We start from the raw sequence: 23676 nt of genomic DNA, 5'->3' as shown, positions 1-23676 counted from the left end.
GACGTTGAGGATCTTGTGTCCAATTTCTACCAGGCGCATGGCATACCACAGTGTTTGGGGGCCATCGACTGCACGCACATCGAGATGAAGAAGATGCCGTGCAATTCGACGGATTTCATCAACAGAAAAGGGATGTGCTCCTACAATGTGCAGGCAGCGTGCGACTACAAGTACTGCTTCATGGATGTGACAGTGAAATGGCCTGGCAGTGTACACGATGCCCGTATCTTTGCGAATTCAGCCATTAACACACAGCTCAAAGATGGAACGATTCCTTCATGTCCAAAAGAGCTACTAGAAGATGAAATCCCTGTGCCTGTGTTTTTTTTGGGTGACCCAGCCTATCCGCTGATGCCCTATCTCATGAAGGAATATCCAAACGGTGGACTCACACAACAGGAGCAGTATTTTGGTTATGTACTTTGCAAGGCGCGTATGGTTATTGAGTGTGCATTTGGACGATTAAAGGCAAGATTTGCAATTCTTCGACAAGCGATAGACATCAACAAGGATGACCTCCCCTTTGTTGTGTATGCTTGTTTTGTACTCCACAATTACTGTGAAGCTTTGAAGGAGCCGCTAAATGAGCAGGCATTGGCTGAGGCTGTTGAGTACGACAGACAGTTTCAGCCCCGGAGCATCAGTTGTTCGAGCGAATGCAATGAAGACGAAGGCAGAAGAGTCAGGGATGTCCTAACCAGATTTCTCGACCCGTAGATTGTGTTTTGTCAATTGATTTTTAATCCGCTGCCAGCCCGCACAGTTTAAAAAGACTGGATTTCTAGCAGCGTTAATGGGTGCCTTTGTGCTAAGGTCTGATTACGCTAACTATTGAACACTGTCATTAAAATGTTTGTTATGATGCCTTCAACTTGATTCATTGTGACTAGAGCATTAAAAAAAAAAAAAAAAAAGATCATAATGATGCAATTTCAACATTAACAACATAGTAACATTTCCAAAGTAATCTTAAACATCCTGTGTAGCAGATCTCGCATAAAATAACTACCAAATTATAAAGAAGCATTTCGATTCTGAATAAAGCAGAGCACATTTTAGACTAAATCACTTCTCATACTATACATAAACAATATTGAATACAATTGTAGATAATTTTCATAAGTACAGAAACTGGAATGTATCAAATTAAAGCATAGTGCAGTAATATTTAGTATATTAATCATTTATTTCTACAGCCCTTTACAAAAACCTGAAATGCCCTCAAAATGCTTTACATCACAAACATATAATAGATAAATGGAAGGAAAGTACGATACTATGATATTAGAAAAACAAAAACGCATCACGATAAAAGTCAAAACAGAAAAACAGATAAAGTCCAAAAACATTAAAACGCTTAATAAAACCAGGCTACCCTTGTCAGGGGAAAAAGTGAGTCTAAAAAAAGTGTCTCTAACCAAGATTTAAAAAGGCCTAGATTGGTAAACCATATTGGTACAATATAACAGTTAAATGTTAAGGCTAAAATTTTCCATTAAAGGGCAAAGTTAATTAAAAAATATATATATATTGGCCTGTGAGGCTGTTATGAAATTTGATTTAGATTGCATTGCGAAAATGCCTTGATTGCTAATAACCATGTTGAAGTATGACTGTAATCATAGGGGGGAAAAAGTGCAGTAAAATAATTCACACTTAATGTGTGGGTTCAGTTTTAAAGGTTGAAATATTAAATTTCTCACTTTTAAGGGGCCACTACACCAAAAATGTATTTTATTCGTAAGAAATACCATTTCACAATCATCAACCAAAATGTCTATCTATATATAAAACATGAACACATTACCATAATCCACAGCAATAGTAAGCATTTTTGCAGTTAAGTAGTGGTGTAGTGCCTCCTTAAAATAATTCAGCAAGCTTCGTTCACGTTTCAGGACAAAAAATATTCGGAACACAGGATATCAAACATGCAAGTTTAATTCTTTAAACCACTGCAAAACACACAGCACAGCAAACTTGTATTTTTATGAACACTTTACAGAGCCGCCGTTATTTACATGTGAGAAAAGTCCTCAAATGGGCTCTGGGCAGCAGGATAATTTTGTGGTCTTCGCTAATTTTGGCTCTAATGTGCTGTTGAGGTCGATGGTACATTTTCTGGTGAAGGATTGCATGCTTCTGATTGTGGTATCATGTTAATTGGGGGGTGGGGTCTTGGAGTCGACAGGACTATCGGATGCCGAGGCTGTGTAAGATGATCTACAAGCCTTTCAATATTTGTAGTTATACGGTCCATCCTCTGAAGAAAAGCTCTGTCCATTGCTTCCTGCCGCTGAAAAAAGTTACGTTTGAGCTCCAGGTCCTCTTGAGCAATGGACATTGTGGTTAGCTTACGAAGTTTTTTGTGCCTGTGGTCCCTTTGTCCATCATCAGAAGCCATTAGACGCCGCTTCCGACTCTCCATCGATGAGCTGTCTGATGTTGGGCTGGATGGTAATGTCGGTGGCACTTCTAATTCATGGTATCCACTATTAATGTCATTTGTGTCCACACCTTCATTCAGTGAAACGGTGGCTGGGCTTGCTCCCCAAATAGATTCACACGCATCAAAATATAATAACACGACACGTCCGTGTCCACTTCTGCGACCGGAGTCGACTGCTCTCCTGTAGCGGATCCTAATGTTTTTCAGTTTTGTAGTAATGATTCCTGTTGAGACAAAGATATGACGGAAAATTTTAAGTTTCGGGTAAAGTGGCAACCATAATAACTGGCAGTGTACACTGTACAGTCTGTGATGTAGTAAAAAAGAAAAGTGATACTGAAAACTCCCATAATAAGCAATAGACGTCAAATACATTTTGACTGGGAGGGGATGGATGTGATCATTGATAAATAAAAGAGAAAATAAAACACCAGCGTTATGTTCTGTGTATTGTCTCTCCCAATCCCAGATTCAAGTACTTTTGTTTACTTTGTTTTGTGTACTGCATGTGTTAACCGATACACAATCAAAAAGTTGAAACAATATAATTTTCAACTGCTCATGATCAAGGAATGCAAAAGTTAATACTTATGGTCCTATTACATCCTATAGACGTCCAATCCATTTTGACTGGAAGGTGCTGGAAGTTATTGTTTACTTCCACATTGGCATTTTTCATCAGTAGTAGGACCATAACTTTGACCTTTTTCATACCTTAGTTATGAGCAGTTGAACATTATTTTGTTTCAACTTTTTGATAGTTAACAGGTTAAACACACGAACCACAAAGAAATTTTGAACATTGCTAAAAACACAAAAAGTAAACAAAGGTACTTAGATCTGGGATTGGGAGCAATTTACAAATGATATAGTGCCGGTCTTTGTTATCCTTCCTCTTTTATTTTTACGATGTGAGTAGAGCTGTCCCGACTAGTCGACGTTGTCGACGTCATCGATGACATAAATGCGTCGACGGGCAAAACATACCGTCGACGGGTAATGAAGGGTTTTAAAAAAATTACATGCGGATAAAGTTTGGAATGGCGGGCACTCGCGATGCAAGCGGTTGTTACTGGCACCCCCAAGGGGGCCGCTATTATTTCAATGTGACCGGCATTGTCAGATTGAGCAAAGAGGAAGAAAGTGGGGGAGCGAGCGAGAGAGAGGGAGCGAGATTGGTGAGTTGGGAAAGCACGCGGGTAGCGCGGAGTTTAGTGACTTTATCCCCCACGTTTTTGGTCAATTAAAGTATCCATAAAGAGCCATCCGACGCCTCTCGGTGTTTTTATGCATGCCGCCGCCTCCTGAGGAGGAAATCGGACGTACCGACGACAACGAGCCAAGTGAATCGCCGGTTCACTCTTTACTACGGCGAGGAGTTGAAAACACCGCCAATTACCAAAAAGGGCAGAATTGGTGACACGTGAAAGTGGTATAAAGCAAAAAAAGCAGACAAGAATAGCCAGAGCCTGGAATTATTTCAAGGAAAACATGGAGGGTGCCACTGTGTGTGCTCTTTGCTAAGCTGAACTCGCATACCACGGTAGCACGTCGGCTATGAACGAACACTTGAAGCGCAGTCACCCAAGTATAATTTTCGAAGACAACAGGAAACAACAAGCTAGCGGATTGTAAGTCCATACAACTTTCTAAAGATTAAAAAAAAAAAGGAAGTTACCTTTAAGTGCGTCGTATCCACGTGCATTTTTATTTAGTAAAATAATTAATAAATATATATTATATAATTAAATTATATATTTTAATTATTATTAAATGTATTTGGATCATGGAAGCTCCCACTTGGGGAAAATATATACATATATTGTGTATATACATAATTTAATAAAAATATATATGGAAACAGCACTGGCCTGCTTACTGTAATCCATGACTGCACTAATGTTAGTTACTTTATATTATAAAGTATCATTGTGTATATACATATAGTAGTATACTATATTTAAATAAATAAATTAATACTATACATTTAATTTTTGTTACTGTGAGTATGTGTGCCTCTCATTCAAAATAATTGTGGTAATATTTCAATGTGCCCTCTACTTTTTCTATTTTCAGGTTAAAACAAACAAAAGTTGAACAGTTTTTCCCCTCGCCCAAAAATGCGGAATGCACACCAGAAAAAGCATCTGAACTCACACAAAGTATTCTGAAAATGGTTGTCCGGGACATTGCAATTCATTTTAACATTTAGAACAATATAGACAATGACATACCACAAAAAGAGTAAGAATTGTTTTGACTCCTGTGAGGTGTTCCGTTTACATTTTTTTCGCACTAGTTAATGCCAGCAGCATTTGACGTCATTGTTTGTGATTTATTATTGATATTTATGTTATTTATTTATACGTTAATAAAGAATCTAGGTGTTCCAAAATGTTTTTTGTGAATTAATAAGCGTCAACAAAAATTTCATTATTAAAGAAAAAAAAAATTATTAGTCGACTAATCGTAAAAATAGTCGGCTGACTAATCGGGAGGAAATTAGTCGTTTCGGACAGCCCTAGATGTGAGCGATTCCTTGTCAGAGGTGGGTAGTAACGCGTTACTCAAGTAAATGTAACGGAGTACATGTAACTTTTTGAGAAAAATGTACTTCTAAGAGTAGTTTTACTAAGCCATACTTTTTACTCAAGTAGATTTTTAAAGAAAAAACACTACTCTTACTCCGCTACTTCGGGCTGCACAAGAGTCATTACATTTTTCCTCTTTATTCTACATATTAGATTTATTTATTTTGCTAGCGATGCTATTGCCAAGAGTAGCGCTACTAATTTAACCGATGAGACGTCGCAAGAATAATCACATGACTGCCATTACACCAATCAGATGCAAGCTTGCCGTTCTATGATCACCCAAGCCTGTTCATTCACGCGTCTTTAAAGCACCATAACGCATATACAACCTCTAGCAAAAAGTATGGAATCAGCAGTCTCGGACGAGCACTCACTCAGATATTTTATTATGTTTAACAAACTCAGATAAAAAGCTTGTAAAATAATGAATTAGTTCAAAAGTGTAACTCCTTGGCATTCAGAAACCCTAAGAGAAATGAATAAAAAACATTGTGGTGGTCAGTAAATGTTACGTTTATAGAGCAAGTGCAGGGAAATAAATATGGAATCACTCCATTTTGAATAGAAAATACAGACACACCCCGTCAATTTCCTTTCCATATTAATTCGGCCCCTGCCTCAGATTAGATCTGCTCGTTAGTCAGCAGTTAAAAGCAGTGCAGTTATCACACCTTGGAGGAATGCTGGACCAAGTGGATTCACAAGAATCATGGCTCCAACAAGAGAGATATCTCTTAAGACCAGGGAGAGGATTATCAAACTTATTGAAGAAGGTAACGCTACACGTATGGTTGCCAAAGATGTGGGCTGTTCACAGTCAGCTGTATCAAAAACCTGGACCAAGTACAAACAGCATGGCAAGGTTGTTAAAGTTAAGCGTACTGGTAGACCGAGGAAGACATCCAAACTTCATGACAAACAACTAAAGGCCATATGTCTTGAAAACAGAAAATGTACAACAAGAAGAAATAGGAGGAAGCTGGAGTCAAGGTATGTGACAGAACTGTGCAAAACTGCCTAAAGGAAATGTGATATTCATACAGGAAAGCTAAAAGGAAACCATCATTGACACTTAAACAGAAAAGAACAAGACTGCAATGGGCTAAGGGGAGGCAATCATGGACTGTAAATGACTGGATGAAACTTTTGTTTGGTGCTGTTCCAGTGATATTTACAATGATGACTGCCTGAAGAAAACATCATAATTCCCCTCCCTAGCCCTTGACGATATGGGGCTGCATGTCAGGCAAAGGCACTGGGGAGATGACTGTGGTTAAATCTTCAATAAATGCACAAGTTTACATTGAAATTTTAGACAGCTTTCTTATCCCTTCAATTGAAAATATGTTTGGAGATAATGAAATCATTTCCCAAGATGACAATACATCATGCCACAGTGCTAAAACTGTAAAGCATTTCTTGGAGAAAGACTCATCCAGTCAATGTCATGGCCTGCAAATAGCCCCGATCTCAACCCTATTGAAAACCTTTGGTCGAGATAGAAAAATATGGTCCACAGCAAGGCTCTGACCTGCAAGGATTTTCTGGCAACTGCAATCAAAGAGAGTTGGCACCAAATTGATGAAATATACTCATCAAGTCCACGCCTTAGAGACTGCAAGCAGTCATAAAAGCCAGAGGTGGTGCTACTAAATGCTAGAGATGTGTTTTGATTGTTGTTTCTTTGTTTTTTCCTCATGATTCAATATATTTTTCCTCAGAATGGAGTAATTCTATATGAGTACATCTTTTGGATGACTACTTTTACTCTTACTTGTGTAACCCGAGTCTGTTCTGTGCCGCCCCGCGTTCCGCTCCCACCTCTGACTAGGCTGGGACGCGAACCCGCGCGCCGCGACAATTCTAGTCGGCAGGCAAGCTCGGTAACCACTGCGCCAATAAAGCTCGAGCCAACGGCGCAGCCGTTAGCGACCTTACATGAAGGAATCGGCGGGGAGGTTTCCACGTGCTACAACGGATACACTTTCTGTGTACCCGTTACACTCTCCCCCCGAAACCTTCGCTGCCGATTCCGGACGAGCCCCCATTTGTAACCCGAGTCTGTTCTGTGCCGCCCCGCGTTCCGCTCCCACCTCTGACTAGGCTGGGACGCGAACCCGCGCGCCGCGACAATTCTAGTCGGCAGGCAAGCTCGGTAACCACTGCGCCAATAAAGCTCGAGCCAACGGCGCAGCCGTTAGCGACCTTACATGAAGGAATCGGCGGGGAGGTTTCCACGTGCTACAACGGATACACTTTCTGTGTACCCGTTACACTTGAGTAATATTATTTTGAAGTAACGCTATTTTTGTCTCCTCTACCCACCTCCAGTGGCGTACTTGGCAATTTTGGGGCCTAAGGCGAACATATCCAGGGGCCCTCTTCATGGGTCAGAGGTTAAAAAGGTGAGAAGGCTGTGGAGGAAATATGTTCCGGTACACTAGGGCTGTCCTAAACGACAAATTGTCTCCTGATTAGTCAGCCGACTAGTTTTACGATTAGTCGACTAATCTAATAATTTTCTTTTCTTTTTTTTTTTTTTTTTTACTAATTGAGCAATGAAATTTTTGTTGACGCTTATTAATTCACAAAACTATTTCGGAACACTTAAATTCTTTATTAAAGTACAAATAATCATGTAAATAACAATAATTAATAACAAAAACAATTAGGTTAAATGCTGATAGCATTTTCTAGTGGAAGAATGGAAAGTAAACTGATTCAGAACACTGACTTTGCCTTTCCAACATTATTCAAAACAATTCTTAAAAAAAATTCTAGCATTATCACTATAGTATACTACTATGTAAAATAGTATTGTATAATAATTATAATAATTATTCATTGCCAATCATATTTGTCATTTAGAGTGTCATTTGAAAACTATTCTTACTGTAGAATCTGTATTCTGTAGTATTTACTCTACGTATTATAATATTAAATCTGAAGTAACTCCAGAAATCGTTATTTATATGACGAACATGATGTGCTTTTATTTTGAAATGTTCACCGGAGGTACGTTTGCTAAACTGCTAACCGAAAGCTTTCCACTCCGTAAAAAACATTCTTCGTCATTGCTTGTGGTGTCACTAATAGATTTATTTATTTTTTTCATTAGCATTAGCAAATGCTGTTAACCAGCTGTTGAGTGTTATTGTATGACTGATTGGAACTTTACTGCATTGTTTCGCCACAGGGTGTGCCGTCGTGTATTTTATGTCCGGTGTGAAGAAGAAGAAAGTTAAAAGAGGCATTAGCGGCCTGTACTCAACGTCTACTTCACTGCACTTTGGCTGTCATGGAGCGCATGTTCCCTCATGTGTTCGAAATAAATAGCCAGCGTGCAAAGTAGCAAGTGAGCTGCAAAAATAGCGAGCTTAGTGACGTGAAAAACGTAGGAGAGCTAAGTGAAGCTAACGAACAGCTAAGCGGAGCTAAGCGATGCTAAACGAAGCTAAACGACGCTAAATGAAGCTAAGCGACTGATACTCAGTTCGTCATCGTAGAACAGTCCATTGTAGTGCGTGTGTGTGGGGGAGAGATAATTTAAATGCAGCATTCAAATGGCTTTCTTTTTTGTTTTGTTATTTGTTTGTTTGGTATGCTGACATAATTATACATGACGAATAGTTGGGGGTGCTGCTGGCTCCGGTGGCCCAAGCCCTTGCTCGTTGGGGGTCCCCTACTGGTTGGGTGCCTAAGGCGATCGCCTACTTCGCCTGAATAGTAGATCCGCCTATGCCCACCTCTGTTCATTTTCGCCCAATGCGTTCTAATGTAGCAATTGCTACTTGTACTATTGAAGTGTGCGATGGCCACATGATATCCTTCACACTTCGTTGGTTATGCAAAAGTACTTTTCTTTGCGTAAACGAAACTTCTGCAAAAAAAAATGTTACACCCGCAATCATTAGCCATCAGTTTATTATTGAAAAAAAAAAAAAACAACTTACCTTTATTTATCTCCTCTTTTTTGTGGGGGAACTCCTTTGAATGCGTGCCGGCTTTTACTGTGGTGGGGTAGGCGTTGATAAATCGCGCTAAAATGTCGCCATATTTTGTCTGAGAAGTCTCCCAGTCCACATTTAGCGCAGCCATAGAGGTTTTGTGGTCGTTTGTTACTTTTAATAACAGTAACACCTCTTCATCAGTCCATAAGAAGAAATCTCTTTTCTTTTCAGAAGCCATTGTTTCCGGTCTATTCTTTAAAGTAGAAGGAATGAGGCTGTCTGATTGTGATCCTCTGCAGTGGTCTCCCTCAACTCTTGTTGTGAGGTGTTGATGTTTGCCTCTACTCGAAGGCTCAGCAGCCCTTCCACTCAGCTCACTTTGATCTTTGACTTCATATTGTTCGCTCTTTACACTAACAGTCAGTGGAAACTTTCTGATTTCATCCTCCTGCTGTTCTTTTTTAATGTACGGCGTCTCTGGGCCCTCTTCCTGTTTTATGTGGTAGTCCGACTCGTGCTGCTCGAGACGAAGATCATCTTCAGTGACATCTGTAGGACACAGGATAACGACAGTGAAAAGTTAACATTCACTCAATTTATTAGAGAGCTGTTTTGACTTTAGGACCTCCAGTTTTTATTGTTTGACATTTATCACTTTCCTCTACATTACCTGCTTTGTGCCAAGGCTTCTTACAAACAACGTCCACTCCATGTCGTTCGTTCTCTTCGTTCCGATATATTTTCTCCTTGTAATCTTCTTGTTTCACATGGTTGGTACACATTTTCACACGGGAATCAAAATATTGAACTCTGCTGAGCCACGTGTTACCGACTAACCTGTGTCTTGACGACCAAACTAGGCTAAGCTAAGGCAGCCTGAGAAGCTTCATAGTCACCAAACAAGTTTCACAAACCTTTAACTTGGGGGAGCTTGCGTTCAGTCAAGCGCCTAATTCGATGCTTATTCTGGAAGAATGATGTGAAGAACAGCGTTTGGCTAGACAAAGTGTACTCGGAAGAAACGCGAGCTCGATTCATAATCCGCGCTGTGAGCCAATCGGGACGGTCGTTATCATTTGTCGGTCATTTTGTGTCAGTGCTGCTCGAGAAACAAAACAATATAGTCAATGGAGCGTGTTGATTGAAATAGCTATAAATCGCTATTTTTGTAACCGATTTTTACACGGCTTTCTTTTTCGTAAACGTAAACTATATTAACTGCATACTTAACAATAAGTCTATGTTTTTCAACATTCAGCCTGAATAATAGCCACATTAATGTGGTTTTACATAAACCAAATTGTATGAAAATTCGTCCGGAATTCTCTGAATTAAGAATATTTTTTGACAGGAAAACCATTCATTTTAGTTTGCTGCAACAGAGCTGGTCATTAAAGTGTACTGCTTTAAGATGGACACTGGTTACTTTCGCCGCCGACTCCAACTTTTTGCATCTAGCTATTTATATGATACCCATGGCACCGTCGACTGCTAAAGAAAACACTCACATTCTGCTTCTTTGTCTTTCGTTTAACGGCAGATCGCAATCAACTCTTATGTGCACACCGCCATCTACTGTACAAGAACTAGAACTGGATGTGCTAACGCCAGTTTATTGACTCCATGCGGGATTTCATCACTCATTACCGATATTTTCAGTCAAATGTCTGGAATTTTCATCTTGGCCCTTTACAAGTCGCGACATGACTCATAATAGTTTTCATTTCTTCTTTTTATTCTTTTATTCATTTATTTTTAAAGTGTATTTATACATTGACAATAAACAATAAAGGCCGACAATAATTTGTAACTACAGCATAGTACAGCATAGTAAAGAAATGGTTTGTTAAATTGCTAAATTTAATGTTCTTTTTTTTAAACAATAAAACATACACAATGACAAATAGCTACAATACAGAAAAAAAACAGTTCACATAGAATATAATCTTACCATTTTTCCTTTTACATAGTAAGACATACAAAATTGAAATAAATTTTAAAATAAATACATAAAAAAAAAAAAAAACATGTTATATGCTAAACAATTTTGCTTGAGCTTCTATGACATACTTGCATTTATTATTTTGTATCATATTAAGTGATGTGAAATATAATTCAACCAGGAATCATTTAAAGTTCGGATTCACGTTTTGAAATTTAGACTTATGAATATGATATTTCCCCAGCTATACATAAAGACTTAATATTGTATATATCTTTTTATCTTTGGATTCAAATACTGTAATGATTGTTTTTTCCCCTTTAATTCAATCAATATATTTTCGAAGATCAGTCCAAAACTTTGCACTAATGGGGCAACCATAAAACAAATGAGTTATATTTTCAGGTTCAGTCTTACAAAATGAGCATTTGTTGTCAACATCTTGTCATATGTTATGTAAAATCTTCAAATGCCTTACTTTGTTGTAAACAAACAGTTTAAAAGGAACAAGCCACGCCTCTCTCCAATTAGTATGACCTAACTGCGCATTCCAGAAGAATTTCCCAATTTTTGGTACAATTTTCCTATAAAGAGACTCCCTTATCTAAGTTATCTGTATCGTTTAAGTAAAGGATATTCGCATTGCTAAATTCAATGTACAGTGTGCTGTTTGACAGCGTGGTGACGTAACTTCCTGGCAATACCTGAACGCAGCATCGCTCCCTCGTCTCAACATTAGCAAAAGTGATAGCTAGCTTCAAGCTATGAAACAAAACGAGTATTATTTATATCTGCGGGGAAGATGAGTTATACAAACAAAATGCAAAGCTTCTTAATATCTGCTGATATGTTGGATCTCTAACCCGGTATCATGATTGTGTCAGCCTCCCCTCAACTTTCGGCTTCTTAGCTGAAAATTAGCATGTATGAAAACTATGGTCTAAAGACGCCTGAAAGTTTTTAAGAATGCCTTGATGGGACGTTCGTTGACTCCTTTGGGATTATTTAGTGAAGTTTGTTTTTATTTTTTTTATCCTTTTTCGTGGCCATGGCGAGCTACTTAGCTTCCAAAATGGGATTTAACTCTCTGGTGAGAAAGCAAAACAGGAGCTTCAACGTGAGGATCTGCACTATGGAATCGGATATGGAGTTCAGCTGCGAGGTTTGTAGAAACACAAAGAAAAAGAGGGGGGGAATCACAGATAATCAAATAAAGGAAAAAAGTTAGGATTCACCACTGTAGTGAAAGTGTCACAAGCCGACGCTAGATGGTAGCAAAGAGCTATCAAATCAATGACGCTTAGAACGATTCATAGATCAAATGTACAAGGCGATTTTCCAAAATCTATTTCCATCGTCAGAAATATTTACATATTTTTAAAATGGAGGTTTAAAAAAATGGGGGCGGGGGGCGGGTACGACTGTGTTTTTGAAAACACATATGAGTCACTGTCATGTTTATTTACCTTGATGAAATAACACATTTAAGCAACTTTGTCTTCTTCAGCGTTCAATTATATTTTAATTTGTTTAGATGAATGTTTCTTAATGTCAGATATGAACTATTTCTTTTATATTGTTTTACACGAGCGACTACTTTTGAATATTCATTCATTCATTCATTATCCATGCCGCTTATTCCTCACAAGGGTCGCGGGGGTGCTGGAGCCTATCCCAACTAACTACGGGCAGTAAATTTGCAAAGTAATTGACACTAACAAATCCATTGCCTGGGAGATGAGTGATTTTGATTCACATTTTCTTTTTTTCGATTCAAGTGCCAAGTCAAAATGTATTAAAAGTGTATTCATATAAAAAAACTAAGACAATAAATACATCACAGACAAAATAGTCAACAACAACAACAACGTTATTGAAAATACAGCTTTTGGAAAACCCAGGCAACATGTTTTTTTTTTTTAATTTTTTTTTTAACCTGTTTATTTCAATAATAGACCCAATATACATGCAGTATATACATAAATATATATTTAAAAAAATGAATAAAAATAGAATTAAAGAATGACATACAGTCCAAATTCTCTGGTTTTCTTGCACCAAGATTCATATTTTACATCTGCCACCAAGCAAAAAGTAAAGTTATGGGCAATAAATAATCCTCTTCTGACCAATAATTAGCTGATGAACTCTTGTATCCAACTGGTTGCGAATCGCTGGACTAAATCAACTAAGTTGTTAAAAATACTCAATGCTAAATAGTGAGAAATTTGGTCGCATTTGTGCTGTGTCATATAGATGAAGTGGAAAGGGAAGGAGCTTTTGGAGTTGGTCTGCAGAACTCTAGGGCTGAGGGAGACCTGGTTCTTTGGCCTCAGGTACGACGTCAAGGACACGGTTGCCTGGCTCAAAATGGACAAGAAGGTGAGGTGCTCAACCTGTATGTTCAACAAAACACTACACCAAACATCTCCAAAACTCGCAAAAGCACGTTAATGCTAAGTAGTACTCGGCTCACAAAAGGATACATTTTGAGTTAGTTGGAGAATTCTGGAAATATTTGCCAATGAATAGAATTAACCCTGTGACAAATTCAGAGGCAAAATCTGCAAGAGAATTCCAAACTTCCTCCTGAAAAGATTTGTACTTTAAGTGCCAATAAATGTCACAAAATGCGAGCAAGGCGGATTACATTTGTCTAAATGGCGCTTCTCAACTCATTCCAACATACTTGATAGATACCACAGTAACACCGAATGGTGGCAAAGCACTGCTTTTGTCTAAATACAAATCTTTAACTTGCTGCCATGTAGGTCCTTTGCACCAAGATGCCATTTTGTGCTATCACAGTAATATCATATGCACTTAATAAAGTCTGTCCGTCTGTCTGTCTGTGTTTCTTACTGTTTATCTCACTCGCTGAGTCTCTATCCTTTTGTCATGCCTGGGAAAACTTATGAGAAAAGTAGTAAATTCCCCATCTGTTATGTTTATACCTATAAATATTGAAATTGATCATACAAATGATAAGTACACAATTTTATATGCACAAAGTCTTCATTATTTTTGTATTTACACGACTTATGCCTGATTTTCTCCTCCGGTGACCAGTCAAGGATTTCATTATCTCCATGAAAATGTTCCACAGCTGTCGGTCATTTTGTGTTTGTCAGGTAATAGATCAGGAGGTTCCCAAAGAGGAGCCCATCACCCTCCACTTCCTGGCCAAGTTCTACCCGGAGAACGTCGAAGAGGAGCTGGTGCAGGACATCACGCGGCACCTCTTCTTCCTGCAGGTCCGTTCATGCAAACAAACACACAAAAATATCTTTTACATGCAAATAGGATATCAAACACATAAGGTAAAGCAAAAAGCATACAGCTAGAAACCTTATGCAATTTGTGAAGAAAAAGTGAAAAGTGTTTTCAAATAATATTTGGGTATCTTACTAAAGCACATTTTCCTCACATTCCAAATGCATATTTTCATCATCCAGTATTGGTACTCCGTATCGGTGAATACTCATCCTGTATGTACAGCAGGTACTTGTACTTGGTCTGAAAAATGTGGTGTTGGTGCATCCCTAATAAACCATTGTTAGCTGTGACATTTTTCCTGCCTTGTCGTGTGCATCCAAGTGGAGTCAATGCCCAAAATGTGTCAGCCACAGCAGTCTCTCTGGTGTGATGTCACCGGTTGGCCACCCCAATTTATCACTAGCCCATTAGTTGTTACGTGCTGTGTTATTGGTTCCGTTAATAACATATTCCCCAAAGAATCCCTACCGTGTTCAGCCCACTGAGCCGGATTAGTTCGAGTAGAGAGCGGCACCTGTATAGCTTTTAATCCGCCCGTTGGCGGCTGCGCATCATTTATTTATTCAGGATGGAAAGAAGAAAAGATGTCTCTGTGTAACACCGTTATTTGCCGAAAGCGGGATTAGCATTTAGCCACCAACGTCACACGTCAACCGCAGCAATATGCACACTAAAACTCACTTCACTCACTCACTCACTCACTCACTCACTCACTCACTCACTCACTCACTCACTCACTCACTCACTCACTCACTCACTCACTCACTCACTCACTCACTCACTCACTCACTCACTCACTCACTCACTCACTCACACACAATAAACACAAAGGTGGAAATTCAATAAAAAACCACAGTATAAACAATAAAAAAAAAAAAAAACAATAAATATAAACAAAAACAAATGTACAGAACGAAGAGAAAAATGAAACTAAAACATACTGACACTTGAGGAGGACTAAGAGAAAGTAGACCACCCCATAAGCAGTCAAATTCAAAGTATCGCCATATTTGGAAGAATGGGGACTTGGCTCTAAGTATGAAACATGTTATTGTAATTCTTTTTCTGACCTTTTACTTGATCACCCAAAAATGTATTCACCTCTTCCATTTCATATTACACACATATCGCGAAATTCAATTTCTGACCTCTCTTGACCTCTGACATCATTACCCCAAAATGTAATCATCCCTGCCATTTCATAATACAAACATATTCTTCAAATTTGACGGTCATCCCGTTATTCGTTCTTGAGTTAATGTGAAATTCCTTTTCTGACCCCTGTGACTTTTGACCTCATTACCCCAAAATGTAATCACCTCTTCTTCCGTTTCATCTTACTAGCATATGCAAATTTGTAAATAATCTCTTTATTCATTCTTGAATTATCTTCAACACAAGCATATAGACAAAAAACAGACATGCAGCACATTACCGAGAACATTACCTTCTCCAGTAGGTTTCACCTACGGGTGGAGGAAATGACAAATACAAATACAGTGCCTTGCAAAAGTATTCGGCCCCCTTGAACCTTGCAACCTTTCGCCACATTTCAGGCTTCAAACATAAATATATAAAATTTTAATTTTTTGTCGAGAATCAACAACAAGTGGGACACAATCGTGAAGTGGAACAAAATTTATTGGATAATTTAAACTTTTTTAACAAATAAAAAAACTGAAAAGTGGGGCGTGCAATATTATTCGGCCCCCTTGCGTTAATACTTTGTAGCGCCACCTTTTGCTCCAATTACAGCTGCAAGTCGCTTGGGGTATGTTTCTATCAGTTATGCACATCGAGAGACTGACATTCTTGCCCATTCTTCCTTGCGAAACAGCTCGAGCTCAGTGAGGTTGGATGGAGAGTGTTTGTTTACAGCAGTCTTCAGCTCTTTCCACAGATTCTCGATTGGATTCAGGTCTGGACTTTGACTTGGCCATTCTAACACCTGGATACGTTTATTTTTGAACCATTCCATTGCAGATTTGGCTTTATGTTTTGGATCATTGTCCTGTTGGAAGATAAATCTCCGTCCCAGTCTCAGGTCTTGTGCAGATACCAACAGGTTTTCTTCCAGAATGTTCCTGTATTTGGCTGCATCCATCTTCCCGTCAATTTTAACCATCTTCCCTGTCCCTGCTGAAGAAAAGCAGGCCCAAACTATGATGCTGCCACCACCATGTTTGACAGTGGGGATGGTGTGTTCAGGGTGATGAGCTGTGTTGCTTTTACGCCAAACATATCGTTTTGCATTGTGGCCAAAAAGTTCAATTTTGGTTTCATCTGACCAGAGCACCTTCTTCCACATGTTTGGTGTGTCTCCCAGGTGGCTTGTGGCAAACTTTAAACGAGACTTTTTATGAATATCTTTGAGAAATGGCTTTCTTCTTGCCACTCTTCCATAAAGGCCAGATTTGTGCAGTGTACGACTGATTGTTGTCCTATGGACAGACTCTCCCGCCTCAGCTGTAGATCTCTGCAGTTCATCCAGAGTGATCATGGGCCTCTTGGCTGCATCTCTGATCAGTTTTCTCCTTGTTTGAGAAGAAAGTTTGGAAGGACGGCCGGGTCTTGGTAGATTTGCAGTGGTCTGATGCTCCTTCCATTTCAATATGATGGCTTGCACAGTGCTCCTTGAGATGTTTAAAGCTTGGGAAATCTTTTTGTATCCAAATCCGGCTTTTAACTTCTCCACAACAGTATCTCGGACCTGCCTGGTGTGTTCCTTGGTTTTCATAATGCTCTCTGCACTTTAAACAGAACCCTGAGACTATCACAGAGCAGGTGCATTTATACGGAGACTTGATTACACACAGGTGGATTCTATTTATCATCATCGGTCATTTAGGACAACACTGGATCATTTGGAGATCCTCACTGAACTTCTGGAGTGAGTTTGCTGCACTGAAAGTAAAGGGGCCGAATAATATTGCATGCCCCACTTTTCAGTTTATTTGTTAAAAAAGTTTAAATTATCCAATAAATGTTGTTCCACTTCACGATTGTGTCCCACTTGTTGTTGATTCTTGACAAAAAAATTAAATTTCATATCTTTATGTTTGAAGCCTGAAATGTGGCGAAAGGTTGCAAGATTCAAGGGGGCCGAATACTTTCGCAAGGCACTGTATATACACTGTTAGAACAACACAAGCAAACATCTGGTAATGTACCTAGAAAAATATAAAGACAACTGAAATGACGTCCAAATTTTCACCGTTTGAGTAATAGAAAAAATAGCTCATTTAATGCCCATTTTAACAGCATTTCTAAACATTTACTGTACCCCACTTCAATTCCAATGAGCACTTCTCCCAAAAATGTCATTTCTGTGAAAGAGATTCCGTCATCTCCAGCATGGATTTCCATTTTAACGCTTTCTTGCACGCATGATGACTTTTCTGTTTTAACCCTTACAAAGCACTCATTCAGGTCATTGGTTGAGTTCAATTTAACTCCAGGCAAAATGGATTGGACGTCTTGCGCTGTCAATGGTACTGAAAGAAGCGCATTCGCGGACAGTCCCTCCAGTTTAAATGATTTGGACGTCAATTGGTTGTCAATTGCTGTCAATGGCATGCAATTAAATAGTTAAATACTATGAGCGAAAAAAAATCTACATTAGAGTGTTACTTGGGGCCTTAACCAGAGCCTATTTCTGTTTTTATTCCATTAAACTTCATTAATTTAGCTTATATTAACATTGTGCTCATTTATAAATGTATCTATAAATAAAGTAAAAATACATTTATTCATAATGGTTAATAATAACAAATGGTTATCATTTCTATTTTTTTAAAGACCAAAAATAGTTATTTGCCCTATAAAGGGTTAAAGATTTTAAGTGTCAACTTTTGAATAACTGACCACTGTAGTGACCAATGTGCCTGAAATGGTTAATCAAGACATTCACACAATTATTAGAAGCAGTTCAGTTACCTCAGTGGCTCAATGTTAAATGGGAAATTTGTTCAGAACACTATACACTTGGTTGAATTATTCTGGAGTGCAGGCAACGGAAGATGCAATTTACAGTATTTATATTGCAAATAGTGAACCTCTGCCTCCAATGATATTTTGGGAATGAGTGGCATCAGTAATAGAGTGAAAATGAGAAGGAATGTTAATATTTGCTTTGCAAGTAAATTTAGCCTGCACCTCTACATTTTCTGCTTGTGCGCCTAAGATTTTAAGGTTTGGACCTGTGAATAGCAATATCTTTTTTGCTTTGCCACCAGTAAAACCAAGCTCATTTGAACTGTTCGGAGGATATATTTAACTGCTTCAAATATGTAACATATTTCCCCTCTTCCATTTTTCTGCATGTGGATCAAGTGGGGGAAAAATGTCACATTCTTTGGAATTTTGCATCAATACTAATTTGTTGTTGTTTTTGTAAATTGTTCCACAGGTGAAGAAGAAGATCCTGGAAGAGGAGATCCACTGTCCTCCAGAAGCATCGGTATTGTTGGCCTCCTACGCCGTACATGCCAAGGTTCGGATAACTTTGGACCTTTACGTGGTCATTTTTGTGTGTTTCGACTTAAACTAGGTGCATGGAAATAGAATGAGCTGTAAGTACAAACCGGATTTCCAAAAAGTTGGGACACAAATTCACACAAATTATATAAATTGTGTCTACATAAATGACAGGTCAAAAGTATAAACTAAGAAAATGTATCATTTTAGGGGAAAAATATGTTGAGTTAAAAGGAATTTGGTGTTTCAGTCACAATTTCTCTCTGAGTTTGCTGAGCTCTGTTGTGGAAATCGATTGATCCTCGAATCCAGTAAATTGCCAAAGTACAAGAAAAGTTTGTGGAAATCCCCTTGCAAGAGAGCTCGAGATGTTTGGCTTCAGTGAGCACATCTCGCTCAAGTTGACAGAAAGAGTCTTTTTGACAGGTGGACAGGGTCCGAAGAGATGGGAAGTTTTACCTTCAAGGTTTGGTAACAACCCTCGAGAGGCTTTCCCCTCTCCAACCCCCCACCTCCTTGCCAATTTAATAGCCCGAGAGAAGCTGCAGTGCGGATCAAGAAAAAAGCACATAAGCTGTATGCTGCCCACAGTCAGTATCGAGCAAAAAGCGTGGGCTCCGCACTCTGTTTTGGTTTAAGCAGCAGTCGGCTTTGATTAGAGTCGTTTAATAAGTTTTCTTGAGACAGCTTCTTGTTTGGCCATGCGCTGAAGTGTAGCTCATTTGATTTGCTAGCCTTGACTGGTGCTTGCTCATCATTATGCAAGCCCGGATAGGGTGTCAAGTGTGTTCCGAGACTCCTTGAAAGAGTTTTTATCTTCATGACACGACAGGCCCCTGAATCGGCTTCCTGTCGGAGTACAAAATGGCGCATAACTCAAAGCAGGTCGTAAAAAGACACTTCGGGTAAAATGTGCACTCTGTCACACATCATCAGCCAGTAAGTATGGTGAGCTTTTTCTTTGTTTTTTAACATGATGTCACCACAGAACGGGACTGTGTGGTGTGTGAGGTTGGCCATTGTACCAAAAATTGATGCTATCAAGAGAAGCTCTCGCTTTATAAAATCGCTCACTGACAGCTGTTTTTTTTTTTTTTTTTTTTTTTTTTTTTTTTTTTTTTTTTATACCAAAGTTCTCCATGCAGCCAGCCGTTTTAGAACATTTTCACTGATGTGGGTAGGCCAAGAAATAATGTGTCGTGTATGTGACAATACTGTAAAAGCACCAACGGAATAGAATATAATACAGTAGAATGAGTAGAATCAATATGTCATGAGACAACAAAAATGGAACGACTACTTCATAAAGCTAACAAAAAAAATATGTACAAAAAAAAAAAAATAGTTTCTAAATTTTCCAATCTTTCATAATCAGCATTCATGGACGGATTTTTTTTTTTTTTTTTTTTTTTTTTTTTTGCTGGTCAACATAAACAGTAGGGCTGCACGATATTGGAAAAAAATGACATTGCGACTTTTTGGAGGTTTGCGATATATATTATGATATTAAAACTAGAAGAAGTTTTACCAGATGACTTGAATAGATCTGTTTGGGAAGACTTTTGTGGACTCAACATGACCACATTGTATTCATATAATACCGTTTATTCCAGGCTAAGGGGGTTCATCTGTGAATAATGAAGATTGCTGTATATAAATACACTGCTCAAAAAAAAAGGAACACTAATGTAACACATAGCTCTGAATGAATGAAATATTTTTAATTAAATACTTTGTTCTTTCCATAGTTGAATGTGCTGACAACAAAGTCACACAAAAATTATCCATGAAAATCAAATGTATCAGCCGATGTAGGTACAGATTTGGCGCTATCCTCAAGATTTAACTGGAAAACCAAACTACAGGCTGATCCAACTTTGATGTAATGTCCTTTAAACGAGTCAAAATGAGGCTCAGTAGGGTGTATGACACCCGCCTGCCTGTATGACCTCCCCTACGACACTTGGGCATGCTCCTGAGGAGGTGGCGGATGTTCTTCTGAGGGATCTCCTCCCAGATCTGGACCAAGGCATCATTAAATTGTATGTCCTGCGATAGGACACATTGCGATGGAGACGTTCGAACGATATAGTGTGCAGGCCTAATATACAGTATGGCTGCCAATGAAACTGGCTTTTTCGTATTTACAGTATAGATGACTAGCAGTGTGGCCCAGCATTGCTCAGATTAGTATAACATGAACGCAATACAACCAAATGACATATAAAACATGCTTTCCTTAGAGATGCAGCAGTAATGTAGTAATAGTGATAGGACATCACAAAGGTATTAATGCACAATCGCTATTCCATCACTGTATACACAGTATTCTGGCGAGCGAGATGAAGAAAATGAGACAGTTTTTATGTTTCACACTTGCTGCTCTTTTGCCACATACACCACACATACCTAAGAGACTGTGCCAGAACTTAAAGGGATCCTCTATTTTTAAGACAAGTAATTCTTAAAAGATAAATGTTAGTATGAGTATGAGTTATAATAATTTGATATTAAAACCCCTCTTAATGTTTTTGTTTAAATAAAGTTTGTAAAATTATTTTAAGTGATAGGTCGCCATTCTTGTTACGTCACAGTGCGTGACGTCACTGGTCCCGTTGCCGAAATTCCAGCGTGTCACTCGTTAACTTTCCCAGCATGTCGTCAGTCCCACCCTTCCTATTTGAACCAGATCTGAAAAGTGAAGAGCAGGACAGCACTGTCGGTAGTTCACAAGACGAGTTTCAGGGAAAAATGCGTGCAGCAAATACCTGATAAGACAAAAGTTGGGCAAAACTGGTGATGCGAGAGTGTATGCTGTTTGGAACGCCGGTTGGGAGCGAGAGTGTATGCTGTTCGGAACTCCGGTTTTATTAGCAGATATTCAAGGTAAGCATATTGCGTTTTCAAACTTATCCCAATATAATTATGTAGATTGTTAGCATCCAGAGCAGTCGTGTGCTTTACATACAGTACAGGCCAAAGAGCACACCTTGTGTAATCCATATCTTGTACATTGTAACGCGTGGTAGTTAGGATACGTGTATAAAAGTACCAAAAAGGCGAGAAGCTTCCAATATGCACATTTATTCACAAAAAATAATATTTCCACCTTGACCACTCTTCACTCGGGAGCTCAGCAGTAAGCAAACACGCGTTCGTTGACGATCTCAAACATTGTTGTGAGGTCCACATCAGAGTCACTGTCGTCACTGTAGCGTGCCATAGTGCTTTAATTATTTAGTATGATTTGGGGAAAACTCCCACGAAGACTAGTCAACATAAAAGATAGCAATAGTAATCCAAATCAGCGTTTTTTACTCACTGGAAGATCCAGGAATTAGACCGATCCCATGACAATGTCGCAGCCGTCGATTCCATAAAATAGACTGATCCGAAAAGCCGCTGTGGGACTGACGAATCAAAAAAAGGGACAGATCCTAAAGCAATATTGCAGACGCGGTGGGACCGTCGGATCCAGAAAATAGACGGATCCCTTACTTGACTGAGGATCCAGGAAAAATGTTCCGGCGCCAGTTGTAACGCGGGTTGGGTAGGGTACGTGCATACAGGGACCAAAAAGGGGGAGAAGCTTCCACTTATGCACATTTATTCACTAAAAATAATAATTCCACCTTGACCACTCACTTCACTCCCCTTGTTTCCATTTGACTGGAAATTGCATCCAAAAGCAGCACATCGTGGCATTTTACTATGCGAGTTTAGGCAGCAATAAGCAATTGTTTAAAACGCTACAAATCTGGAAAGATACCAATTACGTCATCACTGCGAGCCCGCAAACCATGGCGCCAACTAACGGTCACAATATCGACTAAATATTATAAAATATTGCCATTTATTTAACATTTTATGTGTTTCTAACAACATATTTTAGTACAAAAGAACAATTGTGGTTTATTAGAGCCTACATGTATTTAAGTTAGAGGATCACTTTAACAGCAGCCATCACTCTCAGTCATGGTTGCCACAATTACCCATGAACCATTGCGGGCATAACACATATTAAATTACAGTCACTACAGTATGAATTTCCTCCAAAATGAATCCATGAGTAATAATCCAGGTAAATTGTACAATTTTAAAAAAATCCAGTGTATTGTTGTGCAGTGCTCAAAACCACAACATATTATCACAGCACATTTAAATTTGTGTATGAAACCGTAAAATTTGAAAGACAACTGCAACATTGCAATCGCAAGAGATGCGTCTATTGTCCAAAAGATGGCGCTTTCGCCTCCAAAATCAGGGATTTTTTATGCTAATTTTGGGAGTTTCTAATTAATTTTTGGCAAAAAATGGAGGTGTACAGCGATCAAATCCATCTAAGAACACTCGCAGAAACAAAGTACAACTATGTAAAATTTCTTCAAGATCCGGCCAGCCATTTCAGACTCCATAGGGAACGAACATGCACCCCCCTCCACACACACACATACACACCCACACCCGCCCCACACACACACACAAAGTCCTATTTATATTAGGGCTGTCAAACGATTAAAATTTTTAATCGAGTTAATCACAGCTTAAAAATTAATTAATCGTAATTAAACGCAATTCAAACCATGTATAAAATATGCCATATTTTTCTGTAAATTATTGTTGGAATGGAAAGATAAGACACAAGACGGATATATACATTCAACATACTGTACATAAGTACTGTATTTGTTTATTATAACAATAAATCAACAAGATGGCATTAACATTAACATTCTGTTAAAGCGATCAATGGATAGAAAGACGTAGTTCTTAAAAGATAAGTGTTAGTACAAGTTATAGAAATTTTATATTAAAATCCCTCTTAATGTTTTTGTTTTAATAAAATTAGTAGGGCTGTCAAAAGATTAAAATTTCTGATCGAGTTAATCACAGCTTAAAAATTAATTAATCGTTATTAATCGCAAATCATACCATCTATAAAATATGCCATATTTTTCTGTAAATTATTGTTGGAATGGAAAGATAAGA

General features: G+C 38.6%; 2 protein-coding genes across 2 annotated transcripts in view; one reads left to right on the top strand and one right to left on the bottom strand.

The window, feature by feature from the left end:
* Positions 1-980: 980 nt before the first annotated feature.
* On the bottom strand, positions 981-10054 carry LOC130913856 (uncharacterized). Its single transcript, XM_057832758.1, has 3 exons — positions 9664-10054; positions 8997-9542; positions 981-2673 (listed from the first exon to the last, which is right to left on the bottom strand). Exons 1-3 carry the CDS (start codon positions 9773-9775, stop codon positions 2090-2092), a joined length of 1242 nt encoding a protein of 413 aa, XP_057688741.1. The 5' UTR covers positions 9776-10054; the 3' UTR covers positions 981-2089.
* Positions 10055-11543: 1489 nt separating this feature from the next.
* Positions 11544-23676, top strand: part of nf2a (NF2, moesin-ezrin-radixin like (MERLIN) tumor suppressor a) — a 39684-nt gene continuing 27551 nt past the window's right edge. The window contains exons 1-4 of the mRNA XM_057832770.1: positions 11544-12097; positions 13192-13317; positions 14067-14189; positions 18620-18703. Of these exons, the coding sequence (XP_057688753.1) occupies positions 11984-12097; positions 13192-13317; positions 14067-14189; positions 18620-18703 (447 nt within the window). The 5' untranslated portion in view covers positions 11544-11983. The remainder of the gene's footprint in view (positions 12098-13191; positions 13318-14066; positions 14190-18619; positions 18704-23676) is intronic.

Source organism: Corythoichthys intestinalis, chromosome 3, assembly GCF_030265065.1.
Source record: "Corythoichthys intestinalis isolate RoL2023-P3 chromosome 3, ASM3026506v1, whole genome shotgun sequence".
In the NCBI taxonomy this organism is placed as follows: domain Eukaryota; kingdom Metazoa; phylum Chordata; class Actinopteri; order Syngnathiformes; family Syngnathidae; genus Corythoichthys; species Corythoichthys intestinalis.
Note: the sequence above shows the minus strand (reverse complement) of the source record. Positions and strands in the feature narration are given on the sequence as shown.